We start from the raw sequence: 23,784 nt of genomic DNA, 5'->3' as shown, positions 1-23,784 counted from the left end.
ACCTCTGATTGAAGGGGTTTTTGCTCCTTGATTGAAGACCATGAAAGCAAGGACTAGGTTGACATTTCTTTTGACAGTCTGGAGAGAGACATTTGTTCTGGGTCTCCTTCACTTGGCCATCAGCATTGAATAATTGGAATCTGTGGAACCTGATGATGCAGAATTTGTTTTCTTTAACAAGGAAAGAATCTGTAGAGAAATAGAATTGTGGAGTTGAATTACAGAAGCTTAAGTCCACAAACATTTATTGGCTCCCTGCCACATGCAGGACATCGTGTCTGATATGGCAGCAGAACAAAGGAGACATAAGAGCCACTGTGTCAGCTTTCAGTCCAGCAGAGGAATGAGAGACGAACCGATGACACCGTGTGCGGCAGTGGAAGGTGGGAGTGCCATAAGGACTGGGAAAAGGGGGGGACCTCTGCAGGGGCGCAGTTAAGGAAATCTTCATGAAGAAAGTGGCATTTGAGGTGAATCATCCAGGATGAGCAGGATTTCAACAAGGTGTTCAGCAAACTTTACTGAGCCCATATGTGCCTGATGTTTATAATTGGGAATGAAAAACCATGGGAGGGGGAGGATCAAACCTGTCCAGATGAACAGTGAATAGTCCCATTTGATTAGAAATCAGGAATGTGTAGGAATAAGATGGAAGGGGAGGCTTTGGAGAGCCATGGATGCCAGGATGAAGCGTTCTACATTTAAAAAAAAAAAAAAAGAGCCAAAGTAGTTTGTGGTTTTTTTCATCAGCTGCAGTTTAAAAACATTGCTGTTTCAGAATACATGCAGAAGAATCCATTAAGACCCTGTTCTGATTAGTTGGTCAGTGCTGATTGAAAGGAAGAAAGGTGTGAGAAAAAAATTATGGAAGTAAAATCTTTTATGATTGAATAACATTGAATGCATGTATCAGGAGTAAAAGACTCCCAAGGTTTCATGTCTAGGTGGCTAGAAAATAGAAATACTTCAGAGTTGAAACAGGGAGAAAATGTTTTAGCTTTGGACCTATTATGATTTAGGCGTGGATAAGAAATCTAGGTATATAGATGTCCAGCAGTTACTTTTTTTTTTTCTTCTTAGTTTATTTATTTTGAGTAAGAGCATATGTGTGTGCGAGTTGGGGAGGGGGCAAAGAGATAGGGAGAGAGAGAATCCCAAGCAGGCTTTGTGCTGTCAGGCTGTCGGCAGGGCTCGAACTCATAAACCATAAGATCATGACCTGAGCCAAAGTCAAGAGTTGGACCCTTGACTGACTGAGCCACCCAGGCACCCTGTAGCAGTTACTTCTTATTTGTTAAGCACCTTCCAATGTTATGGGCACTGTTGAGGGTGATGGGGAAACAGTGGTGAACAAAGTGGAATATGTACTCAACATCCGTCTGTGAATGAATTTGTAGGTCGGTGGTTATAGAAGGGGAAATGCAGAGACAGATGAAGATATCAGGGGGTGCTGGTGGGACGAGGGTGGCCTGGACTTGGTGGCAATGGAGAGGAGAGGCACGTGTGCCTAGGTCAACAATAGATTTGAGAGAGGGGACGAGTGGGACTTTGCAGTTGGATTGGCTAGGAGGCGTGAGAGGGTAAACAGCGGTGCCTGTGAGGAAGGCCGTACCTAGACTGAGTTCAGGACAAAAGTTCACTTAGAAATACACACCTGGGAGTCCTTATCATTTATCAGATGAAAGCAATATATTGGAGGGAGACTCCATTTGTGGGGGGCAAGAGGAAGCTGCCTGATTACTCAGGGAAGGAGACCAAGATAAGGTCCAGAGAACGAGAATCTTCAAAGGACCAGACATTTGGCTCAGGTTGTCAGACTTGGAGAAGAGCGTAAGTCTTGGTCATGAGTGGGAATGCCTGCAGTCATAAATACTAGAAGCCAAGGCTGTGAAGGCTTTGAAATTTTAGCTGGAGAATGAAAAGACAAAGGGCACCCTGCAGGTCGGACAGGCTGTGCAGGGTCTGTGGTAGGGGAAAGGGAGACCCCTCGCCTGCCATTTGTACATTTCTAAGCTCTAAAAATACGGCCAGGGCACACGGATGCATTGGAGGAATTATCTGGCTTGTCCCTGCCACACTCCCATCCCTGGAGCCCCCCTAGCTCAGGATATTTTTCTAAATGTCTGTTTTCATTTCTATAAATGGAAGGCTTCTCCCAGTCCCTGCTATTAACCTGTCAGCTCCACTCTTCTGCCTCAAGAGGTTCATTCCCTTCTCCCTCCTCTTTATGTTGCCGTTAACGTTTGAACAGTAACTTGATTATTTTCAAAGAAGTGGAGTTTCATCCTGCTTGGTCTGAATTAGGGTATCACATTGTCCTCATTTCTTATCTCTTCTATGGTCCCATTTTATTACTGCCAGCCTCTTCTCAGAAGAGGTGGTAGTGAACTCCAGGAGCTAACAGAACTACCCCTCCTGTGCACCCTTCCTACTCTATCTGAAGCCCATGTGATGCCCGAGGAATCTGTTTATACAAGAAACAGTTCAGAGCTTCCTTTCTGTCTCTGAGTATCCTATGTTTTGCCATCAGAATACCTGGAGAAGGGGTGCCTGGGTGGCTCAGTCCATTAAGTGTCCATCTGACCTCGGCTCAGGTCATGGACTCATCGTTCGTGGGTTCGAGCCCCGCATCTGGCTGTATGCCCACAGCTCAGAGCCTGGAGCCTGCTTCGGATTCTGTGTCTCCCTCTCTCTCTGCCCCTCCCCTGCTTGTGTGCCCTCTCTCTCTCAAAAATAAACATTAAAAAAAAAAATACCTGGAGATGATGAGCACTGGGTGATGTATGGAATTGCTGCATCACTATATTGTACACTGGGAACTAATATAACACTATATGTTAACTATACTGGAATTAAAATAATAAGAAGAACCTGGAGAATCCCTGCCCCAAAATGTTTTGTTTCCTCCCCAAAGACCTCTCTTGTGTCTCCTTCATTCAACTTACATTTACTGCTTCTCTGAGAAAATCTGGCTGCAGCCTTGCAGGGAGGGGCACAGCGGTGAGCAGGGACAGTGGTCTTCAGTGTTTGGTGAGGGGCTGCCCGACATCAGGGGACATGCCGGGAGTGGGAAGCTTCCCAGTCCCATTGCCTCCCAGCTCCCACAGCCCAAATCCCGGGAGAACCCAGCAGTCAGCATGTCACTCTGAGACATGCCCTTTGGTCTACAATTCACCTTCCATCTTTCTGTCCTGACCCAGAAACTGTTGTGAGGCCTAGGCGAGACAGCCCCAGGGAAAAGTTCTAGTGTTGATACCCTATGTACACTTCTGCCTGCCTGTGACCACACATACGTACACACACACCTATATTTGAGATTTTGGATGCTCCTGGCTGGATTCTCTTTCTTCTAAGGCCCCATCCCTCATCTCTGCCAATCTAAGAAACTTTTCTTCCTGAAACAATGTCCATAGGTATGTTTCTATAATACTTCACATGTTGCTCTCAGTTTAAGAGAAAGTGAATGTGTGGGGGAGAGGTGGGGGGACTTGGTGGGGATTTACACATCCTGATGGAACAGCTCTGGCCTAAGGCTGGCCGGGCTGGAAGGTAAGTAAACAAGTTTAAAGCCTAAAGCCGGGGGCATAACAAGGGCGGGGGAGCAGGGTGCAGGTGCTGTGAAGTCAGACTACAGCACCTGTGTGAGCGTCCTGAACCCAGCCCTAAGGTAGTTCACGGAGAAGGATCTAAGAACCAAAGCGGAGGGACCTTAGGGCTTATGCAATCCACTTCCGCTTGATGGGAGTCCCTGCAGCAGCCTGCTTGATGTTTGTTGGGATATTTGCCTTGGGTCAAAGAACAGGTGGTTGTGGTTGAGCCTGCTACTTGTGAGAGTAAGTGGGCTTTGGAGTCTGACAGACTGGGCCTCCTTCCTGCAGCCACCCTTAGTAGCTTTGTGACTCTGGGGAAGTCAGTTAATTGCCCTCCAAAGCCCTTTTTAACCTGTCTGTAAAATTATATCCTGCCTCACAGGGCTGTTGGGAGGTTAGATGAGGAAATGCACGTGAAGGGCCTTCCACAGAATTCACAGAGCAAAGGCTTAGCTCCCTATATGCCCACTGGTGGGTGCAGTAACAGCTCACCCCCGTGAACAAGGGAGAAATGGGGATCGGGAACGTGAGACTCAAGTCCACAGCCTTCAGAGGGACAGGACTGGACACAAGAGGCCTGTTGACCTGCTTTCTTGCCACAGAGCATTCTAGAATTAAGCCCTAAAGAAAGGTGGAAGAATGGGATCGTGAAGCCAGCCAAGGCCTGGGCCTGCTCAAAGGTCTTGGACCCTCCTGACAAGCTTCTCTCCTACGCCTCCCTTCCTCCCCTCCCCAGTGCACAAAATCCCCTACCCTCAATCTTCCAAGACTCTCACTTGATGCTTTTAAACTGTTTTCTTTATTTAGACAGAAAAGACCAACTCTTTAAAAGTAAAATGCAATAAATAAATAAGTTAAGCATAGAGAAGTGTCTGAAACGGACTCCCCAGTCTCCCCTTACCACTCCCTCCCCCCACCCGTTTCTTTCCCCTAAAACCTCTTTCTAAAGAAAATGATCAGGTAATAAACCCCTGTCACCCTCCCCACACCCCTCCTCCCAAACACCCAATTACCCCCAAAGCAAAGGGAGAAATCAAGAGAGAGAAAAAATCCAAGGGAAACATTGTCTAAACTCCCAGAAAGAGAGGTGGCAGCATCCGGGCCGGGCCGGGCTGGATAACGCACGGTGGTAGTGGTATTTACACGGAGGGACCAGCAGAGACTGTAAACATTCTTAGGGGTTCGCGGGAAGTCTTTTCCTCGTGAAAGGAGGAGGGTCTCTGTGGCTGACTGGTGGAGAGGCAGCCCTCAGGGCTCCCCCACACCCTCCTTAGAGGGGCCCATGGGGGAGGCAGTGAGTTTTAGGGCCGGGGGCCCAGGGTCCAGGGTCCAGGGATATTCTACCTCTAGCTGAGGGTGGCAGGGAGTGTGAGAACCAGCTTCTGAGAAACCCCTAAGGTGGGGAAGAGGCTGGGGCAAAGGTGAGGTGGGGAGCTTGTGGGAGGCCCCCGCTGCCCTCCCGGGGCCACAGGCCCGCTGGTGGGGGACGCAAGTGCGAAAGCTGGGCCAGAAGGTCACCACAGGAGCCCCAGCAGAAGGCAGATCCCCCGGAGCCTTCGAGCCTGTCCCTTGGTCCCTCACAAAGGCCAAAAGGGCACCTGGGAGGAAACAGGCCCTTCAGGAGGGGCAGGGTGCTGGGATGGGCCGGTGTCCTGCTCCCCCAGGGCTATGAAGCAGCTTTTGCCCCAGAGCCCCATGGAGGCCCTGGGCAGGTGTGCAGAGAGGGCTGGGGCCAGTCGTGGGGAGTGGGGTGTGGCGCCCCTTCCTCTGGTGTCTCCAGACCTGCAAAGGAAGGAGACGTGAGTGAAGCTGCGGGGAAGACAGAGCCAGTGCACTGCAGGCCCTGCGGGGGAAGAGGTAGCTGGGCTGGCCGACGCAGTACAGGATGGGGCCGCCTGGGGCAGGTCATCGGGAAGGCTTCAGTCCAGACGGAGCCCCCCAGCTGTTGGACAAGGGGCAGGGACTGAGGAGACAGGAGGGAGAGGGGCCAGGATACAAGAAACCAAAGGACATTCAGAAGGAGATATTCACACAGCCCGTGAGAGAAAGGCTGGAAGACACGGCGACAGGGACTGGAGGGGACAAAGCAAAGGAGTGAGACAACAGGCAGGCAGGCAGAGACAGCTAAGAGAAAGGAGGAGAAGGGGCAGCGGACAGACACCTGGAGAAAGAGCAAGGCGGCCAGGTGAGGGCCTGGGGCTGGGCTTGGGGCTGCAGACTTGAGGGCTGAGACCCCCCCCAGCCCCTGGAGAGCGCTCTCATTCCTTTCCAGAAAGGAACAAAGAAAGCGAGAGAGAAATGCACAGAACACAGACCACAGTCACCAACCACTGTTGACCAAGCACATCCCGCGAGCTGCCCCCGGCCCTGACCCTGGGCTGAAGGGCGCTTTCCCTCCACGGCCCCCTCCCCAAATAACAAACAATCGGCTCCAAAGACAACACGCTCGTTCCATGCAACTTACAGGGGCCCGGAGCAGGGGTCCGGGGATGGGGGCTTCGGCCGACAATGGACACGGGCCCTGGGCTGGGGGGCCCCCAGGGTGGGGGGAGTTAAGCAGCCAGGATTGGGGGGAAAGGGGGAGAAACAGAAAATGTGGGTATTGTTCTTGGGTTGTGTTTTTTCAGGGGTTTGGCCCAAAGGAAATTAAACACAAAAGTCACCAAAGTTCACAGCTCTGAGGCCATGAGGCTGTGGGGTGGTGATGGGCAGTGTGGGGAAGGGGACCCATTCAGTAAAATTCAGGCAGTCCGGCATTCTATTTGGCCTCCTCCACCTGAACTGAAGCTGCTCCTGGGAGGCCTGAAGCTTGGACTCCCCCCAGTCTGTTCTGTGAACTCTCCACTGTCCCATGGGTCTGTATTACATAAGAATCCAGAGGCTATACTACCTGGAGTCCAGGGCACTGAAGGTCTGATGTCCCCACCTCTCAGGAGAATGTATATTCCAGGAGCCATGATTCTAAGACCCTCCAGTATCCTCAGCCAGCTCCCTTGCCCCCCCCCCCAACTCTACTCCCCTAATTCCACTCTGACCCAAAGGAAAACCAGAGAGAGACGCACAAACACATGGACACTGACCAGACAAACGAGACCAGATACTGAGGAAGATCTGGGGAGTAGACACAGATATAGACAGACTTGGCTCCCTCTGGGGTCACAGTGTGTGTGTGTGTGTGTGTGTGTGTGTGTAAGAGAGAGAGAGAGAGAGAGAGAATAACTCAGCTGGCTGAAACACAGTAGTGGAGGGAGTGATACCAGATCCCTGCTTCAAGTGCCCAGCATCAGGGGCGGGGTGGGAGTGGGCATCCCCGAGGCTGAGGGAATAGGGGGTGGGGCAGTCCGAGTGAGGGCCCTGGCTTCAGTGTGCGGGAGCTGGAGAGGTCACAGGACGGGAGCAGGACCCACCTGGGGGCCCTCAGTAGGGCCTGTTGGCATCCTTAGGCCGCTTTAGCTGGACTTTGAGGCGCTTCATGCCAATCTGGAAACCGTTCATGGCCTGGATGGCAGCCTGAGCGCTGGCCGGATTGTCGAAACTCACAAAGCCTGAGGTGAGAGGGGCATAAGGCCCAGCCCAAGCTCGCCTCACTCGCCTGTGCTTAGGGCCAGAACGTGCTCTTTGGTTCCCGGGCACCACCCTACTTCCTCCAGGGATCCCGGATGCCTGGAGAGCTGCCTGGCACATGGTAGGCATTTGATGGGTAGCTGCTGATCGATGGGTTGAGTGAATGAATGCAGTCCAGCCAGTCACATGCACTAGGACAGTCTTTCTGGCACTCTTTGAAGGGCAGCCCCTGCCTTAGCCTGGATAACTCTGAACCTGCCTTTTGCAAACACCCCTTCTGGCCCTACGTGACCCCTCAAGCACGGAGGACAAAGCCCTTTCTCCCCTGAAGCAACCTTTCAAAGACTCGAAGGCAAAAAACTCCACTTGCTGAGCCTCTTCCATACCTCACGGAGCATGAACGTGACCAGTGCTCAAGGAGAAAGGGCGAAGCTGTGGCATTTGGAGGACGGGCTGAGCCCGGACAGCAGCTGGTATGGGATGTCGCGGGCGTAAGGAATGATTCTTTCCAACTCTGGGACAATCTGGGTTTCAAAGTTTGGGCCCACCGCGACCCTAAATGCCTTCCAACGTCTCAGACCTTGTCCTCGTCTGGAGTGTGGCCAACACGTGCCATATTTCGGGTTTGGGATCGTCCTATTCTTACCAAAACACTTGCTCTGGTTGGTGGCCCGGTCAACAAAGACTTTGGCTGAGATGACATGGCCAAAGGGGACAAACATCTGGAGGATCTCTGAGTCCGTGAACTCCTGGGGCAGGTGGTAGATGAAGATGTTGCAGCCGTCAGGGCCTAGGTGGCAGCAGCAGAGACAGAGGAAGAGCTCGGTGACTGGCCCCAGGGAAAGCAGGTCCTGAAGGACCCTCCAGTCCCAGCCCCCTGCGTACGTGTGGTGCCAGACACCTCATCCCCACTCGCTTTCTTCCCACACGAGGGGACAGAGCCAGGCTTGGAGCAGGCGACAGGGAGTCCCCAGCCCAGACAAGGGTACTTTCCATCCCTGAAGGCTGGCAGCCGGGGGGACCCGCCCAGGCCGCACCTTCCCTTTGCTGCTGCTGCTGCTGCTGCTGTTGCTGCTGCTGCTGGGGAGGAGGGGGGGGCTGCTGGGCGACCAGGGCGGGAGGCTGTGGGAACGCGGGCGCAACCAGGCTGTAGGCTGCTGGGTAGGCTGCTGGGGTAGGAAAACAGAGCTAACGGGGGTCCCGGGATCCCCTGGCCTCCAGCGCGCTCTGGCCACCCCATCTCCCTCCCCGACAGCCCAGGCCAGTGAGGTCGACAGGGCCGAGAGGAGGCAGGAAAGGGGCTGCCTGTGACTCTGGGTGCCCTGCTCCTAAAGGTGGGACCCGTGGTCAGGAAGCCTGAAGGGGTAGCTGGCAGGGCGCCTCAAAGCCCAGCCCCCGTCCCGCTTGGTCCCTCCTGTCAGGGGCCCGGGGCTCCTCACCTGTGTAGTGCTGCATCCCCGCGTAGGCCTGCTGCAGGGGGTCCACGGGGGCCGCGGGGCTCTGGGCTGGGGAGGGTGGCACCCACTGTGAGGGTGGGGCGGGGTGCAGAGCACGGGGGGGGGGGGGGGGGGGGGGGGGCCGGCGGAGGAGGGGGACAGCAGGGGGTATGGCCACGCAGGCCCGGGCGTGACAGGACAGCGCGCCAACACACAGAGCCTGGAGTCTGTGACTGGTTGTGCAACCCTGGCCGAAGCCTCAGCTTCTCTGGCTGGCGACAGGAGGGAGCATCCCGGCCCAGGGAGGACAGAGCAGGGGAAAGCACCCTCTAACCCCGAGGCCTGGGGCCGGAAGGTGTGTCACAGCTGTCTGCCGGCAGGGGGAGTGGCGGCTTGGATGGTTGCTGGGGAGAGGGGTGGGCAGGCGGAGACCCCCACCTGGATAGGGGTGAACCCCGTTGGGATACAGAGCATCGGGGGCAGGCTGCCCGGTGGGCTGGGTGGGCACCGGGCTGTAGCCGTTGACACCCAGGGCGGCAGGGATCGCAGAGACGGGCGTGGCGGCCATGGCAGGAGGGGTGCTGGTTCCTGGGGGAGGAGGGAGCGACAGAGCAGAGCAGAGACGCAGGCAGACACACACACACACACACACACACACACACACGCAGAGAACCAGTCAGCAAGTCTGAGGGCAGAAGGGAGGAAGCAGGCTGCTCTCAGCCCCGAAGTCCGTTCCAGACCCTATCCGTGGCCTCCCCTCGAGGAGTGCCCTGTGTCCTACCCCCCACTGCCCCCCACACCATGTGATAGTTCATCCGACTCATCCCATCATCCCATTCACACCAGCCCAACCTGCTTTGCCCGGGCCTTACCTGAGGATGGGGTGATGGGGGTGGCGATGAGGCCATTGGCATTGATGGCAGCCATGTGCTGCATCTGCACGGCAGCCATGGTGGCCATAGGGCTGAGGTAGGCACTGTGAGCCGCTACCAGGGCTGCCTGCTGCTGCATCAGCTGGGGGGTGGAGAAGAGAGGACAGCGGGTCTGGGTCCCCTGTGCCTGGCCCGGCTCCCCTCCCAACCCTGGGCCTTGACACGGGGAGGATGGGGGTGGGTCCCAGAGGCCAGGAGGAGCTGGGGACATGCTGCGCCCAGCACCAGGGGTCAGTGCTCACGGCCTGGGTGTAGGCGCTGTAGGCTCCAAACTGCAGGGCGATGGGGCTGAACATGCCCAGCTGGGTGGCCACCTGCTGCATTCGGCGGAGACCTCGCTCCTTCTCTGTGTCAGCAAACTTCACCACCAGGCTGGACGAGGCACCCTGGGCGTGGGCCGCATGTGTGGTCAGAGGGACAGGGTTGGGGGTCTTTCCTTCCCAGAGCCCTCAGGACCCAGCCTCAGTTCCGCCCATGAAGGCTTGGCCTCTTTGGGAGAGCAGCCATCACTGTGCCTCCGGCAAAGGCGGAGATTTTAATCCCACTCTCCCCCTGTGCCAGGGTGTGCCAGACACTAGAAAAAGTTGAGGAACTTGAAGGCATGTGCTTGAAAAGGGAAAGGCTGACTAGAATCCAAAGGGCATCCCTGGCCTCTCCCTGAGGCATCTGGGCCAGAAGTTATCCCCAGGGTGGATCAACCACAGCAAATGTTTAATCTCAGGCTGGTCATGCCTGTAGCTGCCGCAGCCCCCCACCGTGACTCCTACCCCTGCACCCCAGTCCTCGTGGTGTGCTCAGAGGATGAAGCCTCACATTTTAATACCACCCTGCACTAAATAAAAACCCAGCCCAAGAACATTCGCAAGAACTGTTGTAGAATCTCAGAATCTGGAATGCAGTGCTCTCCCCAGTGTTGCATCGTCTGGACCAAGTTCCTGCTAAAGCCTTGCCCTGCCTCTGCCGAGGAAGCTTCGGAGCCAGCTAGTTCCATTTGAGATGTGTGCTCTGCTGGAGAGCCCTCCACAGGTGCCTTGGGTTGACCCTCTGCTAATGTGCAGAGGGCACGCGGGGCCTCTCAGCAAGTGTTCAGATGCCCAGCCGGTGGGGATGAGGGTACGGGAAGGTGGGAGAAGAGACGGGAGATGGAGAGGCGGAGCAGTGGAGGAGGCCAGAGGGGATGGCAAGGCTAGGAGGTAAGGGACAGGGCTAGGGGTCACAGTGGGAAGATGCCATCTGAAATGTGAATGTAAGTGGGGGTGCTCACTGGCAGGGTCCGGCTGCTGTGAAGGGTGTTGATGGCTGCCTGGGCCTCAGCATGGGTCTGGAACTTCACAAAGGCGCAGCCTACAGGATTCAAGAGCAATGAGGAAAAGGGTGAGTGCCCACCTTCACGGGTCCCCACCATCCCCGTTGCCCCGGGGGAGTCGATGGGGGAGGGGCAGGAAGGCCAGAGGGCCCAGTTGGGGAAGGGGTAGCGACTGGGTACCTTTGCTGGTGCCATCTGGCCCCCGGAGCACAGTGCACTCGTCTATGGTCCCAAAAGGCTCGAACATCTTTCTGACGTCCTCATCTGTCTGCTGCTTCCCTAGCATCCCCACAAAGAGCTTCCGGTCTTCTGGGGGGTAGGGCACAGGAGGAGGGGCATGTTCAGGGCCTCCTGGCTACTTCCGCTCAGGACAGGTAGACATCCTGCCCTTTCATGAACTTCAGCAACTCCCTGGAGCTGCAGAGGCTCCCCTAACCATGGGACTAATGCTTCTAGCGTGTGACACTGGTGATGTCTGGGGCAATGGGGCCCAGTTCCACTGAGCGCTCAGCCCGGTTCTGAAGGACTTGTACTTTTCCCCAGGCTTCGGTTTTGGCATCTCGACAGTGGGCTGGATCACATCCCCTCCGGCCACACTGCCTCCAGTCCCCACCGTGACTGGGAACCCTTTGGAATTCTCAGATTTTCTTCCTCCAGAGAGGCTGTCCCTCAGCTTCTCCAAGCCCCGGGGCCTGCAGGTTGGCGGGGAACGACTGAATCCAAAGTCTAAAGGTCCAGAACCTACCTCCTCGGCTCTCGCTGTCGGCTGGCTTGACCTGGATTGGCCTGTTCATCTAAAAGGGGAGAAGAGAAGGCAACTGCTGGGGACCCGCTCGGAGCTCCCCCCCACACCCCCAAGAGCCCTCCCCAGGCCGGGACCTGCAGAGAGGCTAGAGGGAGTAAACCCCAGGCCCTAAATTGCTGATGGGAAGAAAGGGATGGGCCTAATCTTGTTTAGGATTAGGACCTGAGAGGATTAGAGGCAGTGGAAGGCGAGGATGTAGAGGAGGCTGCTCCTGGGGCTGGCTCCAGGCTCCGGCGAGGCCTCAGGTGACACGGCCAGGGATAAGTGATGCTCTCTTTGGAGGGAGAATGGAACTGCCCATAGGACCTGGGTTCGGAGTCAGAGCCCAACCAAAGGGCTATTCGGCAAGAGCTGCCTCGATTTTACAAAGTAGGAGCCACAGAGGCCACTCCATCAAGCAGCCCCGAAGAAGACAAGACCAAGGGACACCCCACAGATGCCCCGACTTCCTTCTGACCCCTAGAGGTGTGTCTGCCTCTCTTTCTGCCCCCCTACACCCCTTGACCCCAGGGGGAAGGCACTCGGGCAGCACAAAGGGAGCAGATGCCCAATCTCCGTGGCAACGGGAGAATGCGCGCCATGGCAACCGCCCACTCAGCCTGATTTATCCCTCCCGTCGCCCTGGCGACCGTGGTGACGTCATCACTTCTGCTGCTCCACACACCCGGAGAAGGAGCGTGTGTGGGGGGGGGGGGGGGGGGAACGGGGGGGGCGGGGGGGGCACGTTCCGGGGGGGGCTGGGAGGGGGGGGAGGGGCCAGGACAAGCTTCCTGATCTGTGTGCCCAGCAGGCTCTGCTGGGCCACACTGTCCCTTCCCCTGCCTTCCTCCTCTAGATCAAATCCTTGGTGTCTCCCGGCTGAGAGGGCTCTGAAGGAGGAACCGCTGTCCCGTGCTTGTGTGAGACCCTCCCTGTACTCTGAAGTCCTCCAGAGCTCTGCCTTCTCACTCCCTTTGTTCAGTCTCCCGTGGAAATGCAGACACCCCCCAGTTCCACTCTCCATGTTCTTGTCTGGTGAGAAGACTTAGCAATGACTCCTGCAGGTTGACTTCCTTAACTAGGGTGGGAAGCACCTTCGGAACTGGAGGGAGGGGAAGGACTCAGTGTTTCACGTCTGAAAATACTTTGCTATTGCGGACTAGGACCATCGGGGCCACACCTGGTCACCCCACCCCGCTCATCGGATGGTGGGGCAGTCCTAGCTCCAGCGACCAAAAATAAATATTAACAAAAGAAACCATTTATCTACATTCTCGGGGGGCTACAGGTATCTGCAGGAAAGGCACTGGCCTGGGGCTCAGGACTGGCCCCACCACTCACTAGCTGGGTGACCTTGGATAAGTCACTTTTCTCCTCAAGGCCTCAATTTCCTCATCTAAAACAGTGGGGGCAGATCCGGTGGTGGTGAGTCAGGTTCCCCTCAGCTCTAGTGTTCTAGCCTTTTGGAGATCTTGTGTGCCTCACACAAAGAAGGGCAGGATTGATCGTTGCCTCCTGCCCCTTCTCATCCTGGACCCTCTTCCCCAGCATCAGGTCATCCCAGACAGCCTGACTGGACTCTGCTGGTGAGGTATCCCCAGCCCTGGATCCAATCTAAGTCCCACCTCAGCTGACACTCCTGCCCTGCCCTACCCCCATGTATAGATCTGAGAGCAGCTGGTTGGGGGAGGTGGGTCACAGTCCCCCAAATCCTCCAGCCAATCTGCCCCCAGCTTTATCCTCCGGCAATCTGGGATTATCCCATCGAGAGACTCAATCTCTTCAGGAGTGTGTGTGTGTGTGTGTGTGTGCGCGCGCGCGTGTGACAGAGAGGTGTGGGGGGGGTGTCAGATGCTCAGGGCTCTCAGTCATGTACCCTCCCCCTCGCTGTGCTCCTCAGCACCAGCCACCCCCCTACAGAAGAGGTAGAATCCTAACCAGGGTGCTTTCACAGCATCAGGGAATTCTTTCCTTGACACTAACCCCTTCCCAAAAGCCCCTGAGGATTTGCTGTTCCAGTTGGGGGGAGGGGGGCTGAGACCCAGAGAGAAAGGATGCCATTCCCTTGCTGCACAGGCTCCCAGGCACAAAAATAGCACCTCGATAAATATCAGCTGATATAGATTCACACAAAGACACACGCAAGCGCACAGGCCACAGCACAGACCACACTGAATGGAAGGGTCCCCTCACTCCCTCACAGGCAGCTGCCCCATGCCCAGCCTCTCCTTCTTGGCCTGGCACTTCCTGTGGGAAGCTCGCTCTTTGTTAGCTCAGCTCGGGCACACCTGCCCCCTCCCTTGAGTCCAGCTGGGCCCTGTTTACCTGGCAACCGGGAGCCGGGCGCCTCTCTTCCCTAGCCACCGCCAGCCAGGTGATAAGCCCTCCCAAGGGCCTCCCAAAGAAGAAGAAGCTATTTATACTTCAAGTATCACTCAGGCCCCCCACCAGCTTGGTCACTCATAAGACCCTCATCCTCATCCCCAGTAGCAAAGACCCCACTTCCAGGAAGAGCTCATTATTTCCAGCAAATCTGATTCTCCCGAGGGCACAGGCCTGCTGCTCTACCATCCCTGGCTCCAGACTTCCTTCCTCCAAGTGTCCAGGACTGCACCCGGGTCCTCTCCATGGGGGCAGAGTCCACTGGCCCCACAATGAGCCGACAGTGAGGGCCCATGTCTCCAGAGTGGGATTTGGGCCCAAGGAAAGGGGGTAGGGCAGGCTAGGCAGGAAGAGTCCCTCCCCAGGAGGCCACACCCTGCTGGCAGGAGGAATCCAGGGGCTTCTGGAAGAGCCCCTCCTGGGAATACTCAGGAGAGAGAAAAGGAAATGGGGCTTGACAGCCACAGGCCCAGCCTCCATTCTTCCTCTTTGCAGCTTAAGCGTCACCCTAATATGGTGGCACCTTCCAGATTCTGGGGTGACAAAGATGAGGAGAAAGGAGAGAGAGCTAAATGCTCCCAGTAAAAGAGAGCCTGTACTGGGGCGCCTGGCTGGCTCAGTCAGTGGGGCACGCAACTCTTGATCTCGGGGTTGTGAGTTCGAGCCCTGCGCTGGGTGTAGAGATTACTTAAAAATAAAATCTCTTAAAAAAAAAAAACAAAAAACAGAAAGAGCCCATATTAGGAGGGTGTAGAGGTTAGACAGCAGGAAGAACTTCCCACAGAGCTGGCACACTATACACACTTGCGTGCACACACATGCACAAACAACACTGCCAGGACGGCAGGTGGCAGAGAAAAGACCTGGGGGGTACAAAGGGGTAGGCAGAGCCTGGTCACAGACATCTGTTCCCCTAGACTGCCCTGATCTGCTCCCCCCAACCCCCAGAATGCGGGGCCCTATAGAGGACGGAATCCCCCATTTCCTATTAGATAAAGGTTCTGTCAGGACAACCTGGATTCTGTCTCCTGAGGCAAGGGCCAAAGCGGAGGCCTCAGTGTCACCTGAGAGCTCACGCAGGGGCAGGGCTAGACAATCATTAACCAGTCGCTCTTCTCCCTTACCGCCCACCCTGGGCCTATTTTTTCTGGAAGGGGAGGTGGCGCCTTTCTACACCCTGGGCAGCTGGAGCCCTGCCTGAGCACACAGGCAGCTGGAGGGGGCAGACCCATGACAGGTGCCCCGGCTGGCACAGAAGGCCCCGGGGGCTTATGTCCACCCCCAGGCCATCCCTGTCACCAAGTCTGCACTCTAGGCTCCCTTCCTCTCTCTGCCTTCTCCCTGGCCCCTTCTGGTTCCCGTGGGGGGGGGGGCTCCGAGAGCAAGACAACAGAAAGAGCCGGAGACACGGTGATAGAGATGAAAACTACTGATCTGTCAGGGTGTCCACAGAGAAAAGGAAGGAAAGGAAAGTTGAGATGTGACGTGATGGAAACCAGGCTGCCCGGGAACGTGTGTACCTACACCCACACACCCAGCCTGGCAGGGCGCACGCACGTGCATGCACACCCACACCTGTGGGCTCCCTGGATCCCAAGCCTTCTCACACACTCGCCCAGGTCCTTGATTCCATGGGCAATGGCTGTCCTGGCTGCCTGGCCACCAGCTAGGATGAGGCGGTGGGCTGAAAGCCGGCTTGGCTGCGAGATTTGCTCTCCTGTGCATTCAAGGGTTGAGGGCCACGGGGAGGGGGTGGGGCACAGACCTACTGAAGGTTTGAAGTTGGGAGTGGTTGAAGCAGTTCTAACTTTCCTGGATGCCCCCACCCTCTTTGCCCATCTGTCTATTTCCCTCCCAGGAAGAGATGGGGAATCAGCCTTTTTCTCCATTTCCCACATGGGGGAAGGGGCAGAGGCTGTGACACATGTGTCTCCAGCACCCAGGTTGTGCTCAGCAAATGTTTGCGGAGGGTAGGGGTGGGGTTAGCTCTCAGTACTACATCCTGAGCTCACAGGGCGGAAGACAGCAGAAGCGGACAGACAGCAGCATGGAGTGGTACATCCTTCCCCCCCAGGCGCATGACTGGGGACAGCCCAAGATTCTCCATCCCTGCCAGCCCAGGCCTGGGGCAATCTGCAAGCCTGTCTCAGAAGAGAAAAAGAGCTCTGACCTTGCAGGAGAGAGGCAATGGCGGAGGGCAGGCACCCCTGCTACCCTGGGCACACTTTGGGCATCGTCTGCAATGAGGCCTGCCCCTGACCCTGCTTGACCCCCAGCCCGGGGCCCACCGGGGCCCTACTCCACTCTGATGCCCGAGGCTCTTCCTAGGAGACATGGGGGAGTCTGCTAGAGTTCAGAAGCCAGCACAGACAAAGATGGAAGTCCAGCAGGCACCAGCTGCCCCTGCAGAGCCACAAGAGTGCCTGGGTGCCTCCTGCTCATTTTGTTGCACACTTGGTGATCAAAGTCTATCCCCACGCTTCCCAACCAGCTGAATTCTCTCTCTAAGTGTTGCCCCAAGAGCAGGTTGGGAAGTGGGGACAGGGCTGCATCTCCTCCTTACAAAGGTCACATTTGCTCTGCTAATTGCTGTCTGTCTTCTCTCCAGGTAGAAAAATGCATGCATCTTCAGCAATAAAGAGGGGTGTTAGAAGGAGAGGGGTGCTTCCTGGTGTTGAGAGGAAGTAGAAAATGAGCTCCATGTCTCAGGAAGGTGGTGAGCCCCCTGTCCCCTCTAGGGCCCTTCTCAGACCCCTGGCCCTGCAAATACGGGACTCACCCCTGGAAGCGTCTTCTGTTCGTGCAGGGCGCTCTGGGCCTTCAGGGCTGAATCGCGGGCACAGTATGTCAGGAAGGCACATCCTGAGGAGGGGCAGGGGCAAAGAGACCGGGTGGGGGTGAGTCCCTGGTCTCCTCTCCCTAAAAGTCTCCCCGCACCGTGAGACTAAGGACTGGGAGGCTTGTTTCTTCTTTCCACCTTCTGCCTGCGGGAGTGGGGACCTGTCTGAGGGCCCAGACATTTCGCCGCAGGGAGTCTCGGGGCAGAGCCCCAGAGCCTGGGAGGTTTATATGGTGGTGATATCCAGAAAGGGGGCTTGGTGTTGGGGTAGAAGGAGCATGTGCTGGCCAGACAAGTGCGCAATGTGTTCCTCTCTTCCTTACAGCTGGCCTATTTTCCCCTTCTCCTTCGCCTCCACCTCCCTCCATCTTGGTCCCTATCACCCCTCTCCTCTCCATTTTCCCAATTCCTCATCTCTCTCCAACTCTGAGGGAGGCAGGTGGAGGGTGGAGAGTGAGATAGAGGAGAAGAAAAGGGGAGAGCAGTTCCCTACAAGTCTCTATGCCGGTGGAGGGGGAGACAGCGGCCCCCACCCCCACCACAACCCCCAGTGCCTGGAGCTCTCCAAGTCCTGACCGGGCCTGACCCTGCTTAGTGAGAGTGCACAGCCCTGGACAGGCCAGAGGAGTGCCTCTTGGCCCAGCGCTCTTAACTTCCTGCCCCCATACTTCCCAGATCTGTACCAGTCTCTGTCCATCATACCCTGCTTCTCAGGTCCCTCTCTTGGGTCGTGGAGCTGCCCTGCCCAGTCCCTGTCCACTCTTACTACGTTGACCCCCACCCCAATAATGTCTGAGGTCACTAACATTCGCAGCCGCGTGTGCACACATACACGCAGACACACACACACACACACACACACACACACGCGCGCGCGCACCTGCTGGGTTCCTTATTTCCCAAACCAGATCTCTTGGTCCTTCATCCTTCTTTGAGTTCATCCACACCACCACCACCACCACCACCCCCACCCCTCCACCCCCCATCTCTAGGATCCACATCTCTGCATCCCCCTCCACAACTCTTCCCCCAAAGAGGCCCTCCTCGGGCCTGCATCTGAGTCCCTGCTCACCCTGGCTGTTCTTTTCCAGCCCTTCCATCGACTCCTTAGCCCCTGAACTCTTTCCTTCCACATTCGTCTTTTCCAGCCACTCAGGCCCTCCAGGCTGGCCTCCCCTCCTCCTAGCCTCCCCTCCCACCCCTGACACCTCTCCAGCCTAGCCTGACCCCTCACCCTTGTGCAGCCCGGTGTACTTGTCCTTGATGACAGTCAGCTCGAAGATCCGACCGAACTGTTCAAAGATGGGCTTCAGGTCCTTTTCCTCCAGATGCCTCGGGATCTGCCCCACAAACAGCTTGATGGCATCCGGCTCCTTCATTGGGGCGGCCCAGGAGAAGGGGCCGAAGGGATCAGGGAGAGGCCCAAAGGCCAAGGGGAGCTGCCCAGCAAGGAGGCAAGTGGTGGGGGCCGGGGCCCAGCCGGAGCTGGCTTTCCCTTTGGCCCCCAACCACAGTGCTGAGCAGAGGGGCAGGTCTTCACACAAAGGAGGCCCAGGGAGTTGAGGGCTAGGGGTCAGGGGTCTAGGCAGACACTGTCAAGCCACCAGGGGGCATAGCCCAGACAAATGACCTCCCTCCCAGAGATCTGGCAGATATCCCAGGATGAGGGTCAGTGTGCTCAGGACCTGGAGGATCAGGGTGGTATCAGGGGCGCTGGGGACTGGGGGCTAAGAGCTGGAGGGGGGAAAGGGCCTGCGGAGGGTGATGGAGAAGGAGGCTTAGGGGGGAGGGGCCTGGTAGGTTGCCAGCAGCTTCAGGGGTGGGGGCACTCCTGATGTGGGGCAGGTGGAGCTCTCGTTGGCTTTCCCGGGAGGACACCTCCCCTGTGGCTGATCCTTCTGCTGGGTCCGAAGATCCCTGATGCCAGATGCTGGATCTCTGATGGCGGCAGGGCTCCGGGGGTCCCTTTTGCCCTGCCGCCCCCCTTCAGCTCCTCCCCTCTGCCCCCCTCCCACCCCACCCTGGTCCCCGGGCCTGGGCTGCTGCCGGCTGCTCCCGCTGCTGGGGCTGCCTGCTTTCCCGGTCACCTGGGTCCCGGAGCTCTGCTCTCCGGCCGCGCTCTCCTCAACAAAAACCTCCCCCCTCCACACCCCCCTCCCCACTCCCACCTCCTTTCCCCTGACATCAGTGATGTCAGTCTCAGGGGTGGAATACAAATTCTCTACCCTGGAGAGGGACGCACAATCCAGACAAGAGCCACGCCCTCTTTCTATCTCCTTCCTCTCTGACTCCCTTCCCGCCCCCAGAAGAGCAGCTGGTCCTGTTGATAATAACCCTTCCCCCATCTTACTCCCCAATCACGAGTTGGGCAAGACACTAAGATGGAGAATTTATAGAGGAGCCCTAAGGTGGGGTCCATTGTTCCGGGGGCTGGAGCTGTCCCCGGTGCTGGAGGCGAAGACCCAGGAGAGGGGCGCAGTGGGGAGGAGGAGAGGGAAGCCGGCATCTGGGGATACCGAGTGTGGGGATCCAAGGAAAGAATCCAGGGAACCGAAAATGGCTGGGGAACAGTTGGGCAGGTTGGGGGTGGGGGGAGGAGGGAGGTGTAGATGGGGCGGGAAGCAGGTCTCAGAGCCTGAAGGAAAGGGCAGAAGGGCACCCAGAGAGGAAAGACGGAAAGGGGGGTGGGGAAGGGGAGAGCCAGGGTGAAATGAGCGCAAAGAGAGAGCTGTGCAATTTCCAGAAAAGGATCCAAGAAAAACTATGTCTTGCTGGCATTTGCCAACGCCCCCTTCTCTCCCTCTTGGTGGTTTGTGTGTTTAAGTGCGTGGGCAGGGAGGCGGCAGTGGTGACCACTTGGAGAGCTATTGCTTGGAAGCTCCTTGAAGACCAGGACACTGTTTAATTCAGCATTTTACTGTTTGGTGTCTATCACAGTGTGTGGCTCATACCTAGTTGCTTAACGGTTATTTCTCGAGTAAACAGTTGATGCAAAGCACCTCTGGTAAGAGGAGATTCCTGATTCCTTTAGGGGGAAGAACCACAGCTGGCAAGCTCCCCTGTAGGGCCGAAGAAACCCAATTTCTCCTCCCTTTGCCTCCTTCTCCCAGTTAGGTTCCTTGAGTGGGACTCTCAAAGTGAGTCTGGTAGCAAAAACGGGCGGGGGCAGCACACTTGTGGGCCATTACTCTCTTAACAACTATTCTATGGGTGATCTGTTTGCCCCATAATCTCCAGGGAGCTTAACCTCTCCATGCACTGGGGCCACTCTTAGCACCACTAGGTGCAGGGAGTACCTGCTGACATGGACTCTTCTGGACAGGGCAGCCCTTGCCTGCAACTCTTGTGCAACACCCTGTCTCCCGTCATTCCCTTCTTCACCCCAGAGTGTGGCTGATGTCCCCACAATGGCACTGATGTCTCTGAAATATGTCCTGACTCAGTCCCAGCAGCCCCCATTATTCAGCTACCACAGCAGGCAGGCTTCTCCTCTGGACAGGAAGTAATAGTAATAGCCAGTGCTTAGATGACACTTATGGTGTCCCGGGCATTGTTCCAAGTGCTCTATATTTACTAATTTGTTTAAATCTCAGCATGGCCCTATGAGAAAGCTTCTACCATTATCTCCAAATAAAGATGAGGGAACCGAGGCACTGAGAGATAAAATGGCTTACCCAATGTTGCACAACTAGAAAGAGAGCTCAGTGAGGGTGGAGCCCAGGCGGTCTGGCTCCTCAGTCCTGAGTTTAACCTCCATATCAAATGCTCCCTGTGGGAGTGGGGACAGTGGTTAAACCTGGCCTTTCTTCCTCTGGTCTTCATTTCAGCCCTGTGTGAGAAATGGCCTTCTTTCTACTGCTTGATTCTCTGTTGACCACCTCTCATTCTTCCTTGGCCTGGGTTTGAAGTTTGTGTTTGTGTGTGTGTGTGTGTGTGTGTGTGTGTGTGTGTGTGAAGATACGATTATACTTCGTCATATTGATGCTCAGTTCCTCCCAGTTGGGCCCCTAAGATGGGCATATTGAGGGGAGCTGGTAGAGGACCCAGTTCTGCGTGGTCAGAACACCTGATGACAGTGCCAGGGAACCAAGAGTACAGACACATCTGGAAAGTAACTTCCCACACTCCACCCTCACTGCTCCTTTTCTTGCCTCTTAATCTGATCTTGGTATTTATGGAGATGCTAAATAGATCACACCCTCTGAGGATGTCTTGTCAGCAGGTCTGCTGCCCTGCCTCCCGTTTGGGCTTGGGGCTAATCACATTAATTGAAATATTCAACATTTACAAAAATGAATTATAATGAACTCCCCTCACTCCTCCTCCCAGTCAGCAATTGGGGAGACAGCCGCAGGCAGCAGAATGCCTCCAATCCTTTGCTTAGCTTGTGGTTCCCATTTGGAAGGTTTCCATCTGAAAGGAGAGGCAGGGGTAAGGGGAGAAGAGGCGGGAGCTTGCCTCAGGCTATGCTTGCTGGGTGACTGTGGGCACATCTCTGCCCTGGGAGTTAACTCTGGCGGGGAGTAAATCCTACCACTCGGAGGCTATTCTGGGGAGCTGCTCTCCAGGAGGAAATGAGGCTTCCCAGCCCTCGGTCTTCCAAGGTTCTTTCTCTACCTGCCATCCCCAGGCTCACCCTCCTTCTTATTCTGCACTCGATGCTAAGCTGCCCTACATAAAAAGGATGATTGACTTTATAAAGGAAGAGTTCCACTACTGATTTTAGATTCTTAGAAAATGAGAAATGCTGAATAATTGAGATGTTTTTCAGAAAGGGCAAAATGTGGTGGTGCAAATGGTGGGCAGAGCTGCTAGTCACTTGCTGCCCTCAACAACTGAAAGCAGAGGGAGGCCATCTGCAACAGAAACCATGAGCCCGTACTAGCAACCTATTATATGATCTTCCGTCCGTCAAGGGGCTTCTGTCTCAAATGGAGAGGGAAGACAGGCCAACATCAGGTGCAACAGCAAGGACTGAGATGCTGTAAGAAAGCAGAAGTAGTTAGAAGTAGCCTGTCTTGTGTACACAAGAGGGTATTTGGGCTATGGGATGTGATCAGTCAAGAAAGCTGGATTGCTTCTCAAAGCGCAAGGAAACCCCAGACTAGCAGAAGGAGGATAGTACTTATTTTATGCATGGGGTGTGAAGATGGAGAAAATTTTACATGCTTACACATGCGTGTGTGTGTGCGCACACACTTCCCAGTCCAGACAAGCGCTGTTTATTTATTTTTAAAATTTTTTTTTAACGATTATTCATTTTTGAGATAGAGAGAGATAGAGCATGAATGGGGGAAGGCCAGAGAGAGAGGAGACACAGAATCTGAAACAGGCTCCAGGCTCTGAGCTGCCAGCACAGAGCCCAACGCGCAGCTCGAACCCACAGACCGCGCAGCTCGAACCCACAGACCGCGAGATCATGACCTGAGCTGAAGTCGGAAGCCCAACCGACTGAGCCACCCGGGCGCCCCTGGACAAGCGCTGTTTAATATAATGTGAGCCATATATGTAATTCAAACATTTCTAGTGGCCACATTAAGAAAGTTAAAGAAACAACTGAAATTACTTTTACTTCAAGTTTTTATTATTTATTGAGAGAGAGAGAGAGAGAGAGAGGGAAAGGGAAAGAGGGGGAGAGAGAGTATCCCAAGCAGGCTCTGTGCTGTCAGTGCAGAGCCTGATGCGGGTCTTGAAATCATGAAGCCAAGAGATCATGACCCGAGCCCAAACCAATAGTCAGACGCTTAACACACTAAGCCACCCAGGTGTCCCAAAATCACTTTTAATAATAGATTATACTTAACTGATATATCCTAAATATTATTCAAAGTGTTTATATATCTAAACTATCCAACATGTCATCCATATAAAGATTGTTAAGAGGTTTTACTTCTTCAAAAACTACATGTTCAAGGGGCACCTGGGTGGCTCAGTTGGTTGTGCATCCGACTCTTGATTTTGGCTCAGATCATGATCTCAGGGTTGTGGGACAGAGCCCAGTGTCAGGCTCCACACTGAGCATGGAGCCTGCTTAAGACTCTCTCTCTCTCTCTGCCCCCTCCCCCACTCATGCTCTCTTTCTTTCTCTAAAAATAAGTTTAAAACAAAGTATGTGTTCAAAATCCAGTGTGTATTTTACACTTGATAACACATCTGATACAGAAACATTTTGAGTGCCCAACAGCCACCGGTGGCTCGTGGTGACCATATCGGGTGATGCAGCTTAAGGGTTTCCCTCACTAGCTTCTCTTGGGGGTGCAGGGGCAGGAAGAGACAGGTCTTGGCCAACAAGAACTACCACCTCTGATTAACCTCTGCTCCTGCTTGAAAAAAGTCACTTGTGACAGATGGCAGCTTATCTACTTCTCTGTTAACTCTTTCTCCTAAAAACCAGACAAACAACCACAATGATTGCTAACCTGAATGAGATTCCTGGGAAGAGGCCTGTAGCTCACTACCTAATCTACCTTCAGTGATTTTTCCCTGGCTTGGGAACTGCCAACATTTTCACTTCTTCTCCTCCATCTTTGCTGAGAAGGATAGAAGCAGACCACAGAAAGACCCCCTCAGAGGCCATGGCCCAATGGTGGGCTTGTTTCTCCTTGGGCAGTGGTTCCCAAATCTGAAAGACCAGCCTTCCTTCTGAACTCTTTTCCCTGTTCTCCAGAAGGCCTTTCTTGGGCATGATCTCTGGGTGTGCAGAAACCAGCATGGTGTGTGTTGACAAGGCTCCTGCCCTTTCCAGGCCTATTTCCAGCTCTCTGGCTTTAGGTTTCACTTTCTTTTCTTAATTAGACACTAGAAGAACCCACCTTGAAGACCAACTGGCTTTCCCCTACTCTGTTCAACTGGGAGTGGGAGGGATAATTTAGAATTTAGGAGGAGCATGTGGTCTCCACAAGAAAGTCCAAGAGGGGAAACATCTGGCACGGGGGGGGGGGGGGGGGGGGG

General features: G+C 55.2%; 1 protein-coding gene across 8 annotated transcripts; it reads right to left on the bottom strand.

Moving 5' to 3' along the window:
* Positions 1-4,370: 4,370 nt before the first annotated feature.
* CELF3 (CUGBP Elav-like family member 3) lies at positions 4,371-18,966 on the bottom strand. Of its 8 annotated transcripts, XR_005786382.1 has the most exons (14): positions 18,068-18,212; positions 16,774-16,856; positions 11,574-11,622; positions 11,009-11,137; positions 10,787-10,866; positions 9,765-9,908; positions 9,463-9,604; positions 9,029-9,178; positions 8,594-8,659; positions 8,192-8,323; positions 7,801-7,944; positions 6,998-7,135; positions 6,055-6,116; positions 4,371-5,372 (listed from the first exon to the last, which is right to left on the bottom strand). XR_005786382.1 is itself a non-coding variant. In XM_040461075.1 (13 exons), exons 1-12 carry the CDS (start codon positions 18,210-18,212, stop codon positions 7,008-7,010), a joined length of 1,392 nt encoding a protein of 463 aa, XP_040317009.1. In that variant the 3' UTR covers positions 4,371-5,372; positions 6,998-7,007. The 8 variants fall into 8 exon arrangements, 7 of the variants coding, with proteins under 7 accessions (XP_040317009.1, XP_040317010.1, XP_040317012.1 ...); XM_040461075.1 differs by lacking the exon at positions 6,055-6,116; XM_040461076.1 differs by lacking the exon at positions 6,055-6,116 and having other exon boundaries at positions 8,192-8,320.
* Positions 18,967-23,784: the final 4,818 nt, after the last annotated feature.

This window comes from Herpailurus yagouaroundi, unplaced genomic scaffold (assembly GCF_014898765.1).
Source record: "Herpailurus yagouaroundi ecotype Mexico unplaced genomic scaffold, PumYag 254, whole genome shotgun sequence".
NCBI lineage: Eukaryota > Metazoa > Chordata > Mammalia > Carnivora > Felidae > Herpailurus > Herpailurus yagouaroundi.
The sequence above is the reverse complement of the archived record's forward strand: the minus strand, read 5'-3'. Positions and strand labels throughout refer to the sequence as shown.

Coding starts and splice junctions, on each gene's coding strand:
- CELF3 (XM_040461075.1), bottom strand. CDS start 18,212: ATGAAGGAGCCGGATGCCATCAAGCTGTTTGTGGGGCAGATCCCGAGG. Junction 9,179..9,462: donor CCCCATCACCCCATCCTCAG/GTAAGGCCCGGG, acceptor CTCCTCCCCCAG/GAACCAGCACCCCTCCTGCC. Junction 8,324..8,593: donor GGGGATGCAGCACTACACAG/GTGAGGAGCCCC, acceptor TTCCTACCCCAG/CAGCCTACCCAGCAGCCTAC.